The sequence below is a fragment of the Vigna umbellata genome, chromosome 1, assembly GCF_029865625.1.
Source record: "Vigna umbellata cultivar VRB3 chromosome 1, Vumbellata_1.0, whole genome shotgun sequence".
NCBI classification, from domain to species: domain Eukaryota; kingdom Viridiplantae; phylum Streptophyta; class Magnoliopsida; order Fabales; family Fabaceae; genus Vigna; species Vigna umbellata.
This window is the reverse complement of record NC_142165.1, coordinates 39,722,979-39,740,214: the sequence shown is the minus strand read 5'-3', so window position 1 is coordinate 39,740,214 and position 17,236 is coordinate 39,722,979. Positions and strand designations below refer to the sequence as shown.

The window sequence follows — 17,236 nt, the reverse complement described above, 5'->3', positions numbered from 1 at the left end:
CCATAGTTACTTATTACTCATCCGTCAGCCGTCAAATAACAACATACATCTGCTCACCCTAAAAACTCACCCACACCAACGCAAAACCGCGTTATGGCTTCACTCTCCGTTTCGCGCCACAACCACCTCTTATCGGGCCTCCTTCCGGCCCGGCACAAGCCCACCTCAAGGCCCACCAGGGTCCGAATGTCCCTCCGCGATGACGGCCCCTCCATTGCCGTCGTCGGCGTCACTGGCGCCGTCGGCCAGGAGTTCCTCTCCGTCCTCTCCGACCGCGACTTCCCCTACCGCTCCATCAAAATGCTGGCCTCGCAGCGCTCCGCCGGCCGCCGCATCACCTTTGAGGACAGGGACTACGTCGTGGAGGAGCTCACGGCGGATAGCTTCGACGGCGTCGACATCGCGCTCTTCAGCGCCGGCGGGTCCATCAGCAAGAAGTTCGGCCCCGCTGCGGTGGATCGGGGGACAGTGGTGGTGGACAATAGCTCCGCCTTTCGGATGGACGAGAAGGTGCCGCTGGTTATTCCCGAAGTGAACCCCGAAGCGATGCAGCACATCAAAGCTGGAACGGGAAAAGGCGCGCTCATTGCGAACCCTAATTGCTCCACCATTATTTGCTTGATGGCTGCTACCCCTCTTCATCGACGAGCTAAGGTCAAACTTTGCCTTTTCAATCTACTCTTATATTGTAAATCAGAATATTCTTCAATTTCAATAATGTTTTAAAACGATATTGTTGGTTGTTAAAAGTGATCTTTTGATTAAAAGTGTTTATTTATTATGATTTTTGAACAGGGGTTAGAAATTTAGAAAGAATATTAGTTTATTATAATGCAGATTTATATGTTTTTTGTAATCGTGTGCTTTGTCTTGTGATGCTTTTATGCTTGAATACTATAGGTGTTACGAATGGTTGTCAGTACCTATCAGGCTGCCAGTGGTGCTGGTGCTGCTGCAATGGAAGAGCTCGAGCTGCAAACTCGTGAGGTTTGGATTAAGCTTTGTCTGTGTAGTTTGTTAGCTTGGTTTGAGCTGTCCTACCATTGAGATTGTGTGAAGAAGAAAGTGGTTTTATTTATGGTATTTAATCGTGATTTTCTTTTGGACTTTTTTTACTGAAAGGTGTTGGAAGGAAAACCACCCACGTGTAAAATATTTAATCGACAGGTTAGCACAATTCTGATACGCCTTTCTTGTGATTGATTTCCAGAATTACTTCCTGATGGAGTTGTTGTTTTGCAGTATGCTTTTAACTTATTCTCGCACAATGCATCTGTTCTTTCAAACGGATATAACGAAGAAGAAATGAAAATGGTTAAGGAGACAAGGAAAATATGGGTAAGCTGCAACTGAATCTTTTTAAATTGTTTATTAGGTTCTTTTATTTTTATTTCGCATTATGTAATACTTCCTTATAATTTTCTTGCTCTTTTACAGAATGACAAGGACGTTAAAGTAACTGCCACATGCATACGAGTTCCTGTTATGCGGGCTCATGCTGAGAGTGTGAATCTTCAATTTGAAAATCCACTTGACGAGGTACTTCATGCTGTCATGCTGTGTTGTTATGCCTTTGCCAAACTTTTAGTTGATTTCTTTAGGGGTACCATATCCGAGTAGATAATTGTATACCAGATCCATTAAATATATTGGATTAAAGCTCCATAATCCCTCTTCCCCCACCCCGCCACCTAAAAAATTTAATGGAATGTAATTTGCATTCTTTGTTGTTTAATCTGCTGGATTTGAATTGATACGGCATTACACGCACATTAAGCAATCCACTAAGATCAGCATAGTGGTTGGAAGTTCTAATAGTTTGCATGGGCTGTTGAATCAAACCTCATTGTTGCCAGTTTGCACATAAAAGTTCTTGCATATTATTGTTTCATATAATAAATTTTTTAACTAAAATGTTTCATATACTTTATTGAAGTTTTGCGGACCAATGACTAGCAATTTTCTTCTACCCTGTTTTAGTGAATTTAGTTGCCTGTACAATTCACCTAGGAAGCTAAGATCAGACTTGAGAACCAGCCCACAGTTGACATACGCCTTAAGTTAATTTTTCAGAATATCAAACTGATTAGTATTTTGAAATCTGAAGTGTATAGCACATACTGGGAGTTGCTAGAATTGGTTTTAGGATTATACCTTGATTATTTTATTATATAAAAAATGATTCAGCAGGGCTAAAATTTTATCTTTATTAAATGTAGGATTATCATTTATCAATATCACATATGTATAGGATAATATATGCAAAGTCAGGATTAAATAGAAGATAGGAAAGTGTATAACCCAACTTCCTATAAAGCTCTTATGTCAATGGTCTTCTTGAAGCATCTAAGTTTGTTTGTCTTTGGGTTTTCTATTGATAGATTATTCCAGTAATGACAAACTGCATGTGGGCTTTCTGATGCTGGATATAGAAAAATATCATGCTACGCATTATTTTGTTCTTTCATCACAAAAATCATTTACTATAGATGATCATTCTTTCTGTAGTCATTAACTTGATTATAATTTGTTGGCTTTTGCATTTTGTTATATCTGGAGAATCTTGTTTCTGTTTTTTCACCGATATATTCAGTGTTGGAACATGCAAGGTCTCGTCTTTCTTAGCATGCCCCAAATCCTGGTTATATTGGGAAAAATTGAAATGCACTTTTGAATTGAGTCAGAAAACTTCTCCAGAAGTTAATCTTTGATATATGAGTTCATTTGTTTTTTAATTCCAGGACACTGCAAGAGATATTCTGAAGAATGCTCCAGGTGTCGTGGTTATTGATGATCGTGAGTCCAATCATTTTCCCACACCATTGGAAGTGTCGAATAAAGATGATGTTGCTGTTGGTAGGATTCGCCAGGACCTGTCTCAAGATGGGAATCAAGGGTAAATCTCTTCCATGGCAACTATCAATTTTCAATTGGCACTGTTCTTTCTCACTAGCATTTTTCATAAGTGCTGCATATATATATATATACACACAGGTTGGACATTTTTGTATGTGGGGATCAAATTCGCAAGGGAGCTGCACTTAACGCAATCCAGATTGCTGAGATGTTGCTTTGACTTCTACGTCGTCAAGGATGTGGTACTTAAAGATCATTCATCTTTAAAAACAGTTTTGTATCTGCTAGTTTTATGAGGTTATTAGTTTCTTTTGGGACATTTAACTAGTCCAAGGATATTTTCAACGATGTGGGAGTACTTTAGCTGGAAACAATTTTTCGAAGGTCTTCGTGCCTAATTTATATAATCCTTTTCAGGGAACAACCATAGATTATGACAGAGGAGATTCATCTAATGTTTGATCTTTTGAATAAAGAATTTGATGATCAGTTTTATTTTGTGTTACTTTATTTCTCACTTAGAAATACACTACCTGCCTCCTAATCAAAATATGGAAATCCAGAACTCTTCTATTTAGTTAGCTAAGTTAGGTGCCCTTTTAAGTAAATCAATTAGTTGTGTTGGTGGCAACTTAAACATAGACGCACTAAGTTAAAAGAAATAGTAAATAGTAAATTAGTTTTTAACCATAATATAGAATATAATCTAAAAAATGTTTAAATTTCTTATTAATTACAGTTAAAATAAATTCAAGATTTGCTTAAATTTCCTGCATTATTATAAACATAACAATTAATCTAGTACATATTTTGAGCAGGGAATATAAAGAATTTGCACTCTAATTAAATACAAAACTCATTTTAATATATTTTTTACTCCCTTAACATATAAATATAAATTGAACAGTTTCAATGGTGAAATAATAATAAATAATATGAATAGTTTGGGATACATGATTTATTATGATAACATAATGGTATGGAAAATAAAGCATCAATTAATACATTAATAGTTTATGATTGCACATAATTTGAACTAAATTACTTTTTTCAAAATAATTTACTTTATCATCAATAAATTGTTCCTTTGAGAAAAACAAACTACATATAATCAGCGAATAAATTGTCAACCTGAGCAAGTATTACTATTCAACGCAATTAATTTTCTAATGTTAATAAATTATACGAGTAATCTTGATGCAGAAAATCGTACTAAATATTTTAAATTTTCTTCAATAGTACAAAATATAAAAATACCATTTTTATTGCCAGAATTTATAAAAGGAAAAATACTGAGAATGGCCATATTGATAATATCAACGATAATCAATAAAATAAAATACAGAATAATCACGTATGGTGCTATTAGAAGAAAAGAAGGAACAAAAAACGAACTATACATTTTAAAACTATCCCATACAATACAAAGCATTAGATGTACACGTCAATAGGTACATAATAGATCCGCATATTGGTAAAATTGTTCTGGGGCGCCCTCATCAAAATACCAACTACATCCTCTGTCAATGTCTAAAAAATAAACTTTTTAAGGCCAGCAGAATGTCTACATATAAGGTTGTCAAGAATTTCAAGAGATAACAAAGGCAAATACTACAGAGCCATTTCCTTCTACAAGTGATTACACAAATCTCATTTAGGGTTCCTAAGAACAATGATGACGGAATCTCCACGGAGGAACATTTTGCTGATGAATCTATCCTTGTTCACTGGCTGGGCCTTTTTCTTTCCTTTACCAGTCTTGGGCACCTGATTGTCCGCACAGATCATTAAGCTTGTGTAACACATGCAAGGGAAGTTAATATAAAAGAAAAACCATACCTCTGTCCACATCTCCCTGACATTTTCAAGAACCATGTTGCAGTGCCTATCAAAAGCTCTAACACGACCCAGAAGCTTTTTGTTGTTCCGACAATTTATCAATACCTTAAGTAGAGTTGAGTTAGACAGAATATACGTCAACGGCTGCCCCAGGAAATAGTAGACAATACTTAAAATGAACATATACCTGTGTATTATTTTTAACACTCATCATCAGTACAGATAGTGGTCCAGTGTTGAACTCTTCTTCCTCATTCTTAGCTGCAGTCTGTAAAAGAAGGTATCTTAGCTTGGCAAAGATATTAACCCATAGCTAACCTAAGCCCCTAGAAAAAATTAATAAACAATAAACACTACATCATGAAATCCAATCTCATTCAAAATTGAGAAGAAACAGGTAATAATTTTGGCACAGAAGACATTGTTTGATCCATGTCATCTTATGACAAGTATAACATGGTAAAGAAAGGTCGCTGTTAAATTTAAACCTTCAAAACGTAACAGATTAACATTTACTAGTTGACAACAAGACATCCTACTTATAAACAAATTTGAAACGTTATCATGACACAACAGAGATTCAATTTGCATAAACAGATATATATTCAAATAAATACAGTCAAAGAAAAACGTATAGGGAACAAAAACAACTTGAGTTCAAGGATCATGCAGGCATATAGCAAAACACGCATGAAGGTTAAAAGAACTTACATCTTCCTCCATTGGCCGGCTTGAGAAGATAAAAAAACAGAAAAGAACACAGATTGTTAGTAATTGAGAAAAAAAATGTGAAAAATTCATAGTAATAATAATGATGATGTCAATTCACAGTTGACGAGTTAGACAACCATTACCTCATTTTGGAAGGAATGGCAATTCAGAAACTCTTCAAATGAAGTCAAAACTGAAATAAGTGAAAAATATATAAATCAAATGATAAATTAAAACGTGAATCGAATAAAACAGTAACATAAACCTAAAATAAAAGCAGAGAATAAGAAATACTGCAACAGAATAACAATAAAAGAGATAGCAAGCCTCTTCAGTTCAGGTCTCCATTTACATCCCTCATGGAATAACAATAAAAGAGATAGCAAGCCTCTCCATTTATTATGTTTAGGGTTTTCTGCCGAATTCTTTATGTTGTCCCTCTTTTTTGCCTTTAAAATACACTGATTTTGATATACTAATTTTTTAATATATCAAAATCAGTGAATTTTGAAGCCCTAAATCCTATAAGTCCCAATATGTCAACATCACTATATTTTGATGGGACACTAAAGGGACATCACCAAAAACCTAGAAGAGAATCTAGATCCATTTTTTTATCATCCTTATAGACTAATTTGATTGATTTCAACCATCAAATCAGGGATAGATTTCCATTACTTGACTAAAAAGGCACAAGCAAAAGGTGCAACTATACATGAAGTAATCAAACAAAAACCATTCTCTACAGCACAACTGAAAGAAAAGAATATTGATAGCATGTATTAGAAAACAAACATTAGAAAGCCTCTTCAGTTCAGGTCTCCATATTCTTCCACATGAAAAATTCAGGAGAACGAAAGTTATAGTTTTCATCATCCTCAGAGACTAATTGATTGTTTTCAAAATATGGAACAAAAGACTCGAAAGTTAAAGGACAGGCAATTGAGACATACAACAAAATGGACGGTCCACAAAATGAAATTGAGAGCAGATAATTTGTCCTATGCAACATAGTTTAATTAAAAACAGTTGAATAATGTGCACAATAGACAGTTCACACTCGACAGGTCTGATGGGGGATATTAAAAAAAAAAACTTTAGAAAGCCTCTTCAGTTCAGGTCTCCATACAGTTTCCCCATAGAAACATCGGTAGAACGAAAGTTATACTTTACATCATCCTCAGAGGCCAATTAGATGCTTTCAAAATTCAATGCACACAGACTAGATTTTTCAAAAATCCCAGTCTCAAAACCCTAAAAATCTCAGGTTCCTGGCTTAGAAGCTGAATTAGTTTTTCCTTTTTTTATTCTTGTGAAATCGAATGCAAATGATGAAACACAAACGGTTAGAAAAACGATAATGTTAGCTTAAAAGACCCCCCGTCGAAGAGAGAAGCATGTCCAGAATCAATTGCGGAAACATAGTAGAACAGACTAAGACACAGAAGCACATATCTCGAAGAAACAACAAAGAGAAGCAAAAGCAGCTTACCTTGATTCAGACGACGAAGAAGATCTGAAGTTGCGAAGTAGAGAGTGAAGATGCAGACCCAGCTGGTTTTATACTGAAAACCCTAATTATATTCCCTCGAATTTTATGGAGGTTTTAGTTGAGGCTTTTACTTCCTCCACCCCGACAATTTCTTGACGCACCCCCAAATTTTTAACACGACTATTTTACCTTCTATAATTTTTAGAACAAATTTTCCTAAATTTTTGGAACAGAATTTCTGAAACAAAATTTTCACGAAACATATCCTAAAAAAATCTTGATTTTTGGAATAAAATTTTCGGGATGCATGTAATGTTTTCTGAAACCTAAAATGTATTTAGGAAATAGGTAGTTTGGAATGTGCTTTTTTCGTGCAGTGTAGTAGTAAAGGATATTTTAGTATTTTTCTTTTCCAATTAGTGCAGGAAACAACAGCCTTAAGTTGAAACCAAACATAATTGAATAGGCCCATATTCATTCGGCCCGGTCCGCTCTTGCTTGATAAGTCTTTTTAGGCTATTACTGATTACACTTCCTTTTATACTAAAGCACCGTCTCTTTCTTTTGTGTTGAGAGACACGACAAAGCATTCGGAAGCTGGACGACACCGTTTCCACCGCACTCAAGCTTTCTCACCTTTTCCTTCTCCGATTTCTCCCAGAACCGAAGGTCCCCACGGCTGAAAACTATGCCTCACAAACCAAAAAAAGAACCAAAATGGGTAACAGCGCAAGGGCGAAAAAGATAAAAAACCGAGTTATTGTGTAATTTACCAGCGCGGAGGTTGTGTATGTGCTTGTGGCGTCGTTGTTCGTGTTTGAGTACACACTGCTTCCACGTCTCACTTTTCGAGCTCAAGGCGGAGTGCATCGACGGCGTCAACATCGCGGTCTTCAGCGCGGACGCCTCCATCAGCAAGTAGTCCGGCCCCACCGCGGTGGATCGGGGGACGGTGGTGGTGAGCAACAGCTCCCCATTTTGTATGGACGAGAAGGTGCTGCTGATTATTTTCCAAAGTGAACCACGAAGCTATGCTATCATACTATTCATTTTAATTAGTGTTTTATTTTTTGCATTATTCATTTAATATTATAATTGTTTATTATTTTTTAATTATTCATTTTTTTATTTTAGTGAATTATTCATTTTTTATTAGAAATATAACTATTTTAAATTATAATGAAGAATAAGTTTTTATACAAATTTTAATTTTAATTTCTTTATAATTTATTGGATTACAAAGGTTTAAAAAAAACTAAAAAATATAAATTTATAATTAAAAATGTGTAAGTACATAATATTAATATTAAAATATAATTAATTTGTTTCTTTACCATTTCACAACTTTAGCTAGTTTTACAAAACATTATTATAGTCTACTTTTTTAGTTTTCAGCTAGTTTTTTTAGTTAATTATTCCGAACATAATGTGATAATAATTTTGTAAGTATATTCTATAACAGTTAATAAAAACGATTATATGTTTAAGTTCTTTAATATACATACTTTTATGATTTTGTTCTTAATGGATTTATAACGATATTTATAATAATTAATAAAGGAATTCATTTTATAACTATTTTTTATATATACACTCTTTTATGAGTTTACTCTGAATACTTTAATAACTGTTTTTTATTATAATAACTAAATGTTTAAAGTGTTGCAATAACACATAATAATGTGCTAAACTTTGAACAAAGAAATGATCTCAAATGCAACTTTGAAGAAAGGAAAAGGGAAACTCGACGTAGAGCCTCTTATAATACTGTGCTAAACAAAAAAGTTATTATTGTTATTTGATTATTTTTATCAGCACTTCTTATTAGAAAACATCAGGTAAAACTATTTCTCTGGGAACTGACCAAATTTCTTATTAGAAAAAAAAAGGAGGTATAAACGAATTACACTTGAATATACATAGAGATATACAAACAGCAGTATTCTTTCTTACTTTCTCGAATTTAGTTAGAAGATCTAACGTGCTGTTTCCGGGATGCGTATTACTCGGTTTTCTTTAGTCCAGTGAAAATGTTCCATCGCAATACCTGCCATGCTCAACCATGAAAGAACATTACAATTCGTGTTTTCAGCCATTTTAAAGATGCTCAGATATGCCAAGTTTGGTTTAATGGGATTTTGTTGTTATCATCTGCAGATGAATATCTAACAGAAAGTAAAAGAAATAACCTAGCAAATAATATTTTTGATCCAGGTAACAAGAAAAAAGTGTTTGAAATTTAAAAGATTTTATGCTAGTATATTCATATTAGAGCTTAAACTCTAAAGTTAAAATTAAAATACAAGCTTCAAATTTAAATTTGTTTGAAAATGTATAATGATTTTAAGCTTAGAAGTTACTCCTATGCTAAAGTTTTTTGGGTAGTAGAATCTTGGATTCCCAAATAAAAAAGGAATAGAAGTATAAACCAAAATCTTCTAAGTCCTTCAGAAAAACTTTTTCATTTAAAGAAAAAATTGTTTTCACAATAAGGATAGTAATTTGAGCATGGAAGTATACTATTGACCATACTAAAGATAGGACACCAATAGCATACCTGTCGCTAAACTTCTCAACAGCATCTGAGGCATATAGAAGGGTTTCATTGGCTTTCTCTAGAACCATGTAAAGCTCCTTCCCTCTTGTGACTCGAGAAATAACCCATGCATTATTTTTTGCTCTAACGCACATCTCTAAATCTTTTTCAAAATTACACCTATCCAGTTTCGCTCTACTCTTTTCCAATCTCCACCTCTTGCCTAAGCTTATTCATAGCAAGCAAGGATTCCTGCTCCAGACACAAAAACGAACCAAATTTTAAAATTTTTGCAAGTCAGTTAGCTCACAGGCAAATGAGAGCTCTGGTGACACGATCATTATAGTGCCGAACACAAAAAAGTGTCATACGAATAACAAATTATAGCTTTCAGTTTATAAAACTAATATCACATCGATAAAAAAGAATCTGAAAAGGAAATAAAAACAGTCAGATGCCAACACACACCTTTGTTAAAGTTGTAACTTTTGTTGCCGGAGAAGCCCTAGATACATTTCTATCACCATCTACTATTAAGTAACGGTACCCACTAACGTGATATGCATTCTCACCGCCCCATCCTTTGGATAGCTTCTCTTCAACTTTCAAAATCTTAAGTGATGCCTGATGTATTCAGCCAAAAGGAAAAAAAAAAAGATAATGATCAGGGAAAAAGATACAGTTGCTAAATATCCGAGTTCAATTTCATGCGCTTTCCAACTGAAGCTGCACAGTGCATAATCAAACATAGATTATCATATCATCAAGCAGATCAAAGTTGAATCATGTTCAGTGATGAATATTTAGCAGCAGATATAAAACTGACCATCCAAGAATATTAAATACTAGTGATTGGTTTAAAATAGTCATACACGTATTCTGCTTAATGAGCACATGATAGTACTTGTCTCAACGTCATATTTGTTGAGTAAGGCACCAGAAACTTTGGAGTTCAATTAATGATTAGTACAAGAAAAACAAGTCATACGATTTCTTTTCAGAAGTAGTATATTACCACCCTTATATACTCAGTCACCAATATCAACATCCATTTATATATCTTCCTGTCCTTTATAGCTTCGTCTTGTCACATGAAGCCCTTATAGCAGGATTCATTAATCCAAAAACACGCAAAAAGACTATTATTATTCTAAGGATCTATATGTGCATTTATTAACAACTTTCCTCTATTACATGCCTTCATATATAATGTCTGATTTTCACGCAAAGTAATAGAAAAGTAAAACAGAGGAAACAACAGAATGCAGCTAGAATAAACTAGCAGAATAATTTATGACGCCTCTCTTAATGAAATGTTCTTTCATGTTTGAATCACCGGACACATACAAACCTTGTAACTTGTAAGTAAGCTAGGAAGAGAATTCAGTGATCTAGGGTCCAAAAACGCTTCATAGTATTAAAGGCTATGCTTGGACTGAGAAGATCGAGTACGAAGGGAAATGAAAAGTAACATTTGTCCACTCTCCTATGCTTGGAAGTTCTTTTCAGTAAAAGCAAAAAGAATGGAAGTAGTAAACAGTAATTGCATGGGACATGTGTAGGAAAAAGAGGTGCTGTCAATGAATTTTACCGTGCATGGAGTTGAACTTGAACCATAAATAATATAATAGAAAACACTACAATGATGAGTCAGTTCATATTATGTGCAGAAGCAACAGATCATTAGGACACCAAAAATTAACCGTATAAGACTGACATTTTCAATGATTCTTTGCCTGACTTCTGCCACACCTTGCTCCCCATTAGGTACAGATGATACAGGAATCATAAGCATTAAAGTAAGGCTCCTATGCTGGTAAACACAGAGATACATTTTCTCTCCTGTCTGTTGAAGCCAAACTGTTGGAGTGGCAAACACCCACGTACCAACTTCTGCACCCCATAAATCAGTGACAAGATAACCATCTTTTCCTTTAGACCATTTGTCACTCTGTAAGGGCCTCACAACATGATAGTGGTCATCTTCGCCAGAGGATATATCAGATGAGCCATAAAAACTTTCAGACATAGAGTTTGGATGGGTCATGTTAGACTCAGAGGCAGCATTGGATGCAGTACTTCCTTTCCTTACGTAGGACCAGGAACTTGATCCAGAAGATAGAGCATGGGGAGTCAACCTTAGCACCGCATATGTGAATAAATTTATGGTGTCATCCTGATAACATGGTCCAGGTTAATTAAGTAACTTAATGAATGACCAATCATTTTGTCCACTCAACTTCAATAAAAAAAAAAAAAGTTGTAGTAATAAACCATACAGGAGATAGAGTTGTAGACACCAGCAGGTCTTGAAATAAAATCAAGGAGTAACAGAGAGTGTTCCCGGCTGAAGATTCAAGCACCCTGGCAAGGGACTGCAAAAGCAAGAGAGAACAACATCAACATTTCAAACTTCCTTTTTCATCCGAAGGGCGGAATGAAAACGTACAAAATTCATAACACATGGAAAGTTAAAAATAGTATCGTAAGACAAACATATACATCAAATGTAAATATTCAAGCATTTTTCATCTTGATCAACTAATCATTGATGGGTAATTGTTAAACATGAATTAAACCAAATCTATTTGTTGGATTACATAATATTATCTTGACGTTCATGTACATTAAAATTTAGATAAATTTGACATTTATAGGTTTTTAGTATAATATAATAATGAACATTAACTTATAATTTTTAAAAATATATTATAAATTAAAAATAAGTGATGACATAAAGCATCACCTATTTTTCTTCTTGGGTCTAACTTTATAAACTTAATCTACTTTGAGAACATTGTAAATATGCTAACACTTACAACTGGTGCGATAAAATAATATATAAGAATCACAAATGATAACAGGTGCAATAAAGTATGTAATGTCATCTTTTTCATTTCATATTTACACTTAAAGTTGGTACTAATATTTATCGACAAACACTAGTTAATGACTTTTGCAGGCTAATAAGGAAGTTAACGAAAAAGATAAAAGGGTAAGTGGAATAAAAGGAAATTAGACAAGCACAAAACTTCTGCACTAACAATTCTGCTCTTTGTACAACTCATAATCCTATCACTTTTAGAATTACTGTGATTCAGAAACAGCATTGCTAGGTTAAATTAGACAGACAGAGAGACCAACTTAGACTCTCCATATGTTTCTATGTATTTTAGTATAAAACTAAAACACCATAATTTTCCCTCTCAAATGAAAATCCAAATTCCGAAGAGGCCTATCAAACTAAACTCAAATGTCTGTCATTCCCAAAGAACAACAATAAAATATAAAAGCATCACAATATATATATATATATATATATATATATATATATATATATATATATATATATATATGCAAACAGACTCTATAAGTAACCAGGAAAATAAGATGAAAAAGGATGAAGCAGAGGGACAGAGAAACAGTGAGGCAAATTGCAATATATGATACCCAAATCAACTACAGACCCAAGGGCAGGGCAAATAGGAACACGTGAAATAGCTATCAAAAACTTACAACTTAAAAACTCTGAAGCGCTACCGCTGTAGTTTTGGAAAATTTTGGTAGTTTTTCAAACTACAACTTTAAATATATCTAACCTGAACCTCAATTGCAGCCTCCCGACTAATTGTCAGCATCTGCACAGTTCCACGTTCCTTTAAGCAATCCCGGAAGGATGGTAAAAGAAGCTTTTTCCCCGCAAGAAAATCTGCCTCAAAGAGAAAATTAAGAATTAAGGTTTGAGAGACAGCTACTTCAGCATCAATCAGGTAGCACAGAGCCAAAGGAAACCGTTTGACACAGCAACTTCACCATTACCACAGCAGCAATTATCCCACGGAGACTGCTTTTTACAGTGCTGACAATTATGACTTACAATGAAATATTTTGAATCATAACTCTAATGTAAACATAATAATTTATCAATTTCATAGGCATGCAATTGTGTGATGACTTACCCCTCAGATAATCCATAATAAAGGAATATAAATGCCGTCTTGTTAGTCCTCCACTGGGTTCCTTCTCCAGCATTTCTCTTATAGATCCATGAAACATTACAAAAAGAGAGTGAATTTCCTTGAGAACTTTTCTTAATGCATCATCTCTCCAGATAGGCTCTGAATCATTGCTTTTCTCCACCACCTACAAGGTAACAACTTCGTATTACTCCAAATTATACATAGGTGAAGCAACATTGCCCTTCAATAACACGATCCTAAAGAAATTTGAATTTCGTCCAGTTAAATATTTAACCGAGGAAACAAAAATGCAATGAATGAACTAGTCCTAAAACGTATGAATTTAATTGAAATGTATTGACGAGGGAAAAGTTTTCTATACTTTCATTCAATCACGTATCATCATATATGATAAATTTGGGGATTTTTTATAATAATTACCTTAAAAGTCATTCCAAGGGTGAAATTATAAATGGTTGACTGTGTATAAACTTCACATTAATATGACAGTTAAATTCAAAAGGTTCAAGACGAATTACATCTCTGACATTGCAAAATTTGATTGGATAATGAAGGACTCCATCAGATGGGAGCAATATCCCACTATTTGTATTGACAAAATGGCTAATTTGATTTAATTTGATGAGCTAGCTTCATAGGCAGTGCAGTGTCGGAAGCAATTAGTATTTCGTATGTACAGTGTAGGTAACTAATGTAATCACAGAATAAACCTCAAAACAGTGAGTTTTTTGAAGAGGTTTGGACGTGATCTCTATTGTGACCTCAGCATTAACAAACAAAGATACCCCACAAAGATTCTAAACTATTATCTCTTGAATGTTGTAGAGAATGAAAAAGAATCCATTTCTTGGTGTATAAAATTATTAAAAATTAACATATATTTATTCGTTTGGATAATGCATTGGATTGCAAGCTTTTACTCACTAATGTTAGTAAATCTGTTTAACAGTACAAATAACTAGTCGACCCTTTGGGGCTAGGCTACCGAAATAGAGTCTTCGAACGAAATGAATTAACAGAATACATACATACTTCAACTGCAAACAATGTGAACGAAAAGAAAAACTGAAATTGAAAAAACAGACCATGACCATCCAGATATCAGGTTCTGCCTCGTGGAAAACATGAGAATGCAGTTCAGCTTCGATGACCTCGCAAGCAGCCTCAGGGAGAGAAGATTCTGCAAATTAATTGAGACAAATGAAGGAACCGATTAATTAATGTGTTGAATAAGTTTAAAAAGCAAATATACAGAGAGATGGAAGGATGACCTAACCTTGTGAAGGTGATGAGTCCTTCGCTGAGGCCAATGACAGAGAGTTGCTTGGAGAAGGGGAAGCCCGCGGGGAAGAAGAAGAGGATCTTATCAAGTTCTTGACCCTCATTTTGGCCTCTCCTCAGATCAAAAATGCATAATTGAATCGATTCGTTTGAAGACACGCCCATGGGTTAGTAATCGTAACACAATTCAGTGCCCTCAAAGAACCTTGCTTTCTCCTTTTTCACGCTTCCCTTTAATCAACAACTAACAGTCAACTCAACTGAATCAACCGCTACCACTGAGCATTCAACCATTAATGAACCTCGTGTGTGTTCTATTCTGGGTCCAATTTTTCCCACTGTTTTCTTGTTTGCTACTGTAACTTAGTGCCTCTCTTTGCTATGCAATGTAAGAAATAAAAAGGTGCACACCTAAATAATGTTATCAATGAAAAAAAAAAGGTAATGTTTGCATTAATAAAAAAATTTAGTTAAGTCGAAATACAAGTTTAATTAAAAAATATAAACCAAAATCTTACGTATTAAATTTATGTATTTTTATCAACAATTTTTTCTTATTTTTTTCAACATTTTTTTGTTTTTTTTTTCAACGCCATATTACGTAAATATATTCTACTGAGTTTTTTAACTGATTCATTAAATTTACATAATTTGCAATTAATTTGATGTTAGAAAATTTGAGTTTGGTCGCAAAACAGATTTCATGCATAGATTTTACTAAGTATTTGTGTGCTTGAATTCTTTTTTGTTATAAAACTTGTTTTTATTTATATTTAATTTAAAAAATAAATAAAAACACATTATTTTATAGTTGTGTATACTTCATTCATAAAATTTGCATATTATTAACTTTTAATCCTAATTAGAAGTTATTATACAAACATTTTGTGGTCTTAATAACTTTATGCATTACTTTCTGTCTGTTTCTAACACAAAAATGATCTGTTTTCTTTTTTTAAGAACCTGTAGACAAAAAAAATGTAATATGTATATTGGTCGTGAGTGTATTTTTATTAATTAAAAGTATAGAAAATGTATGTTTAGTGTATATGAAATTTTGTGAAGTTAATTTTCAATTCCAAGGAGAAAGTTATTGGCGTATGTGGCAAGAATACTTGCTTCATATTTTCTCTTGTTAACTGATTTCTATTATCATTTAAAACTGAAATATTTGCAGTTGTTATAGAAAGTGTGTATTTTTAATGTAGAATCATTATAGAAAATTAAAATTATAGTTTCAAGTATTTAACTTAAATCAGTAGTAGCTTTTTGATTTAAATCAATATTCTTTAATTTAAATTAATTAACGTTTTTAATCTTATTATTTTAATGTAAACTTGTGTTCATCACGTGATTGATTAAAGTTGAGTAAAGTTGAAGTTTTCATGTAACTATTATTTGAAAGGAAAATTATATCTTTTGTATTTATGAAAACCTTTGTTAATGTTGGTTGATGATATAAGTTTTAATTTTTATTATGCATCAACTTGCAATAGTTTTGGGTAATTCGTGCCTATTATTAATTACTAATCAGATACAGTGATCTACTTCATTTTATGAGAAATAGTCAAGATTTTTTCCCCCAAAGGACGAAAAATTATACCATCACTATACTCAAGCAAAGTATTCTTATAAATAAAGACACAAAACACGCATATTTGAAAAAGTACAATGATATTTTGACAACATTGTACAATGATATTTTGACAACATTTTAACACTGTCTATGTGTCATTATGTGATTGGTCCAAAATTATTTCACACTCAATAATAATAGAACAATGATACTTTGATAATATTTTTTTGACAACATTTTAATATTGTCTATGTGTCATTCTGTGATTGATCCAAAATTATTCCACAGTCAATAATAATAATCATAAACACCAATATAGACCAATGACAGAATGACAGACAATGTTAAAATGTTGTCAAAAAAATATTGTCAAAATATCATTATCCATAATAATAATCATAAACACCAATATAGACCAATCACAGACACGTAGACAGTGTTAAAATGTTGTCAAAAAATTATTGTCAAAATATTGTTATCCTTTAAAAAAACAGACAACAAGTTAGTTCATCCAAACTTCAGAAAGTCTATTTTCAGTCCAAAACTGATGTGAATTCTGGTTTCTGACTGGTGTATAAAATAAAAATAATTTGTTATCATTAATTTTCTTCATATTTATTTATATTTATATACTCTACATTTGATTTACTCTGCCTCAAATATTACAGGATGTGCAATGCACATACAAGAAAATAGAGAGTCCATAAATGAAACCGGGAGCAAAATAATCTGTCCTAGGCTACCGGTTAAGACAGTTCACCCTCTAAGGAACTGATGGGGAATATTAAGACAAACTTTAGAAATTTCCTCTTCAGTTCAGGTCTCCATACATTTTCCGCATAGAAAAATCAGCAGACGTTTCATCATCCTCAGAGGCCAATTGCCTGTTTCAACATTCACCCACACACACTAGGTTTTCAAAAACCCTAGAAGTTACAATAGATAAATGTCTCAAAAACCCTAAA

At 33.4% G+C, this 17,236-nt stretch overlaps 2 protein-coding genes, 2 non-coding genes and 2 pseudogenes across 5 annotated transcripts; 1 reads left to right on the top strand and 5 right to left on the bottom strand.

The window, feature by feature from the left end:
- LOC124820949 (semialdehyde dehydrogenase family protein) lies at positions 1-3,361 on the top strand. The gene is made up of 7 exons (XM_088103009.1): positions 1-654; positions 901-987; positions 1,123-1,167; positions 1,243-1,338; positions 1,438-1,539; positions 2,742-2,896; positions 2,995-3,361. Exons 1-7 carry the CDS (start codon positions 94-96, stop codon positions 3,074-3,076), a joined length of 1,128 nt encoding a protein of 375 aa, XP_087959135.1. The 5' UTR covers positions 1-93; the 3' UTR covers positions 3,077-3,361.
- An 875-nt stretch (positions 3,362-4,236) lies between these two features.
- LOC124821299 (uncharacterized) lies at positions 4,237-7,036 on the bottom strand. Its single transcript, XM_088103002.1, has 6 exons — positions 6,899-7,036; positions 5,550-5,599; positions 5,407-5,425; positions 4,883-4,963; positions 4,696-4,800; positions 4,237-4,623 (listed from the first exon to the last, which is right to left on the bottom strand). Exons 2-6 carry the CDS (start codon positions 5,552-5,554, stop codon positions 4,507-4,509), a joined length of 327 nt encoding a protein of 108 aa, XP_087959128.1. The 5' UTR covers positions 5,555-5,599; positions 6,899-7,036; the 3' UTR covers positions 4,237-4,506.
- On the bottom strand, positions 6,210-6,292 carry LOC124821301 (small nucleolar RNA Z159/U59). Its single transcript, XR_007027448.1, has one exon. It is a non-coding gene; the product is annotated as a small nucleolar RNA Z159/U59 (small nucleolar RNA).
- On the bottom strand, positions 6,511-6,594 carry LOC124821302 (small nucleolar RNA Z159/U59). Its single transcript, XR_007027449.1, has one exon. It is a non-coding gene; the product is annotated as a small nucleolar RNA Z159/U59 (small nucleolar RNA).
- Positions 7,037-8,745: 1,709 nt separating the features above from the next.
- Positions 8,746-15,085, bottom strand: LOC148205324 (vacuolar fusion protein CCZ1 homolog B-like; annotated as a pseudogene). The gene is made up of 10 exons (XR_015783240.1): positions 14,686-15,085; positions 14,500-14,594; positions 13,390-13,577; positions 13,227-13,306; positions 13,034-13,143; positions 11,714-11,809; positions 11,152-11,610; positions 9,903-10,058; positions 9,456-9,686; positions 8,746-8,945 (listed from the first exon to the last, which is right to left on the bottom strand). The product of XR_015783240.1 is annotated as a vacuolar fusion protein CCZ1 homolog B-like (transcript).
- A 1,991-nt stretch (positions 15,086-17,076) lies between these two features.
- On the bottom strand, positions 17,077-17,148 carry LOC148205323 (small nucleolar RNA Z159/U59; annotated as a pseudogene).
- Between the last annotated feature and the right edge of the window lie 88 nt (positions 17,149-17,236).

Coding starts and splice junctions, on each gene's coding strand:
- LOC124820949 (XM_088103009.1), top strand. CDS start 94: ATGGCTTCACTCTCCGTTTCGCGCCACAACCACCTCTTATCGGGCCTC. Junction 1,168..1,242: donor GTAAAATATTTAATCGACAG/GTTAGCACAATT, acceptor GTTGTTTTGCAG/TATGCTTTTAACTTATTCTC. Junction 2,897..2,994: donor TCTCAAGATGGGAATCAAGG/GTAAATCTCTTC, acceptor ATATACACACAG/GTTGGACATTTTTGTATGTG.
- LOC124821299 (XM_088103002.1), bottom strand. Junction 4,801..4,882: donor GTGTTAAAAATAATACACAG/GTATATGTTCAT, acceptor ACTCTACTTAAG/GTATTGATAAATTGTCGGAA. Junction 4,624..4,695: donor TCAGGGAGATGTGGACAGAG/GTATGGTTTTTC, acceptor GCGGACAATCAG/GTGCCCAAGACTGGTAAAGG.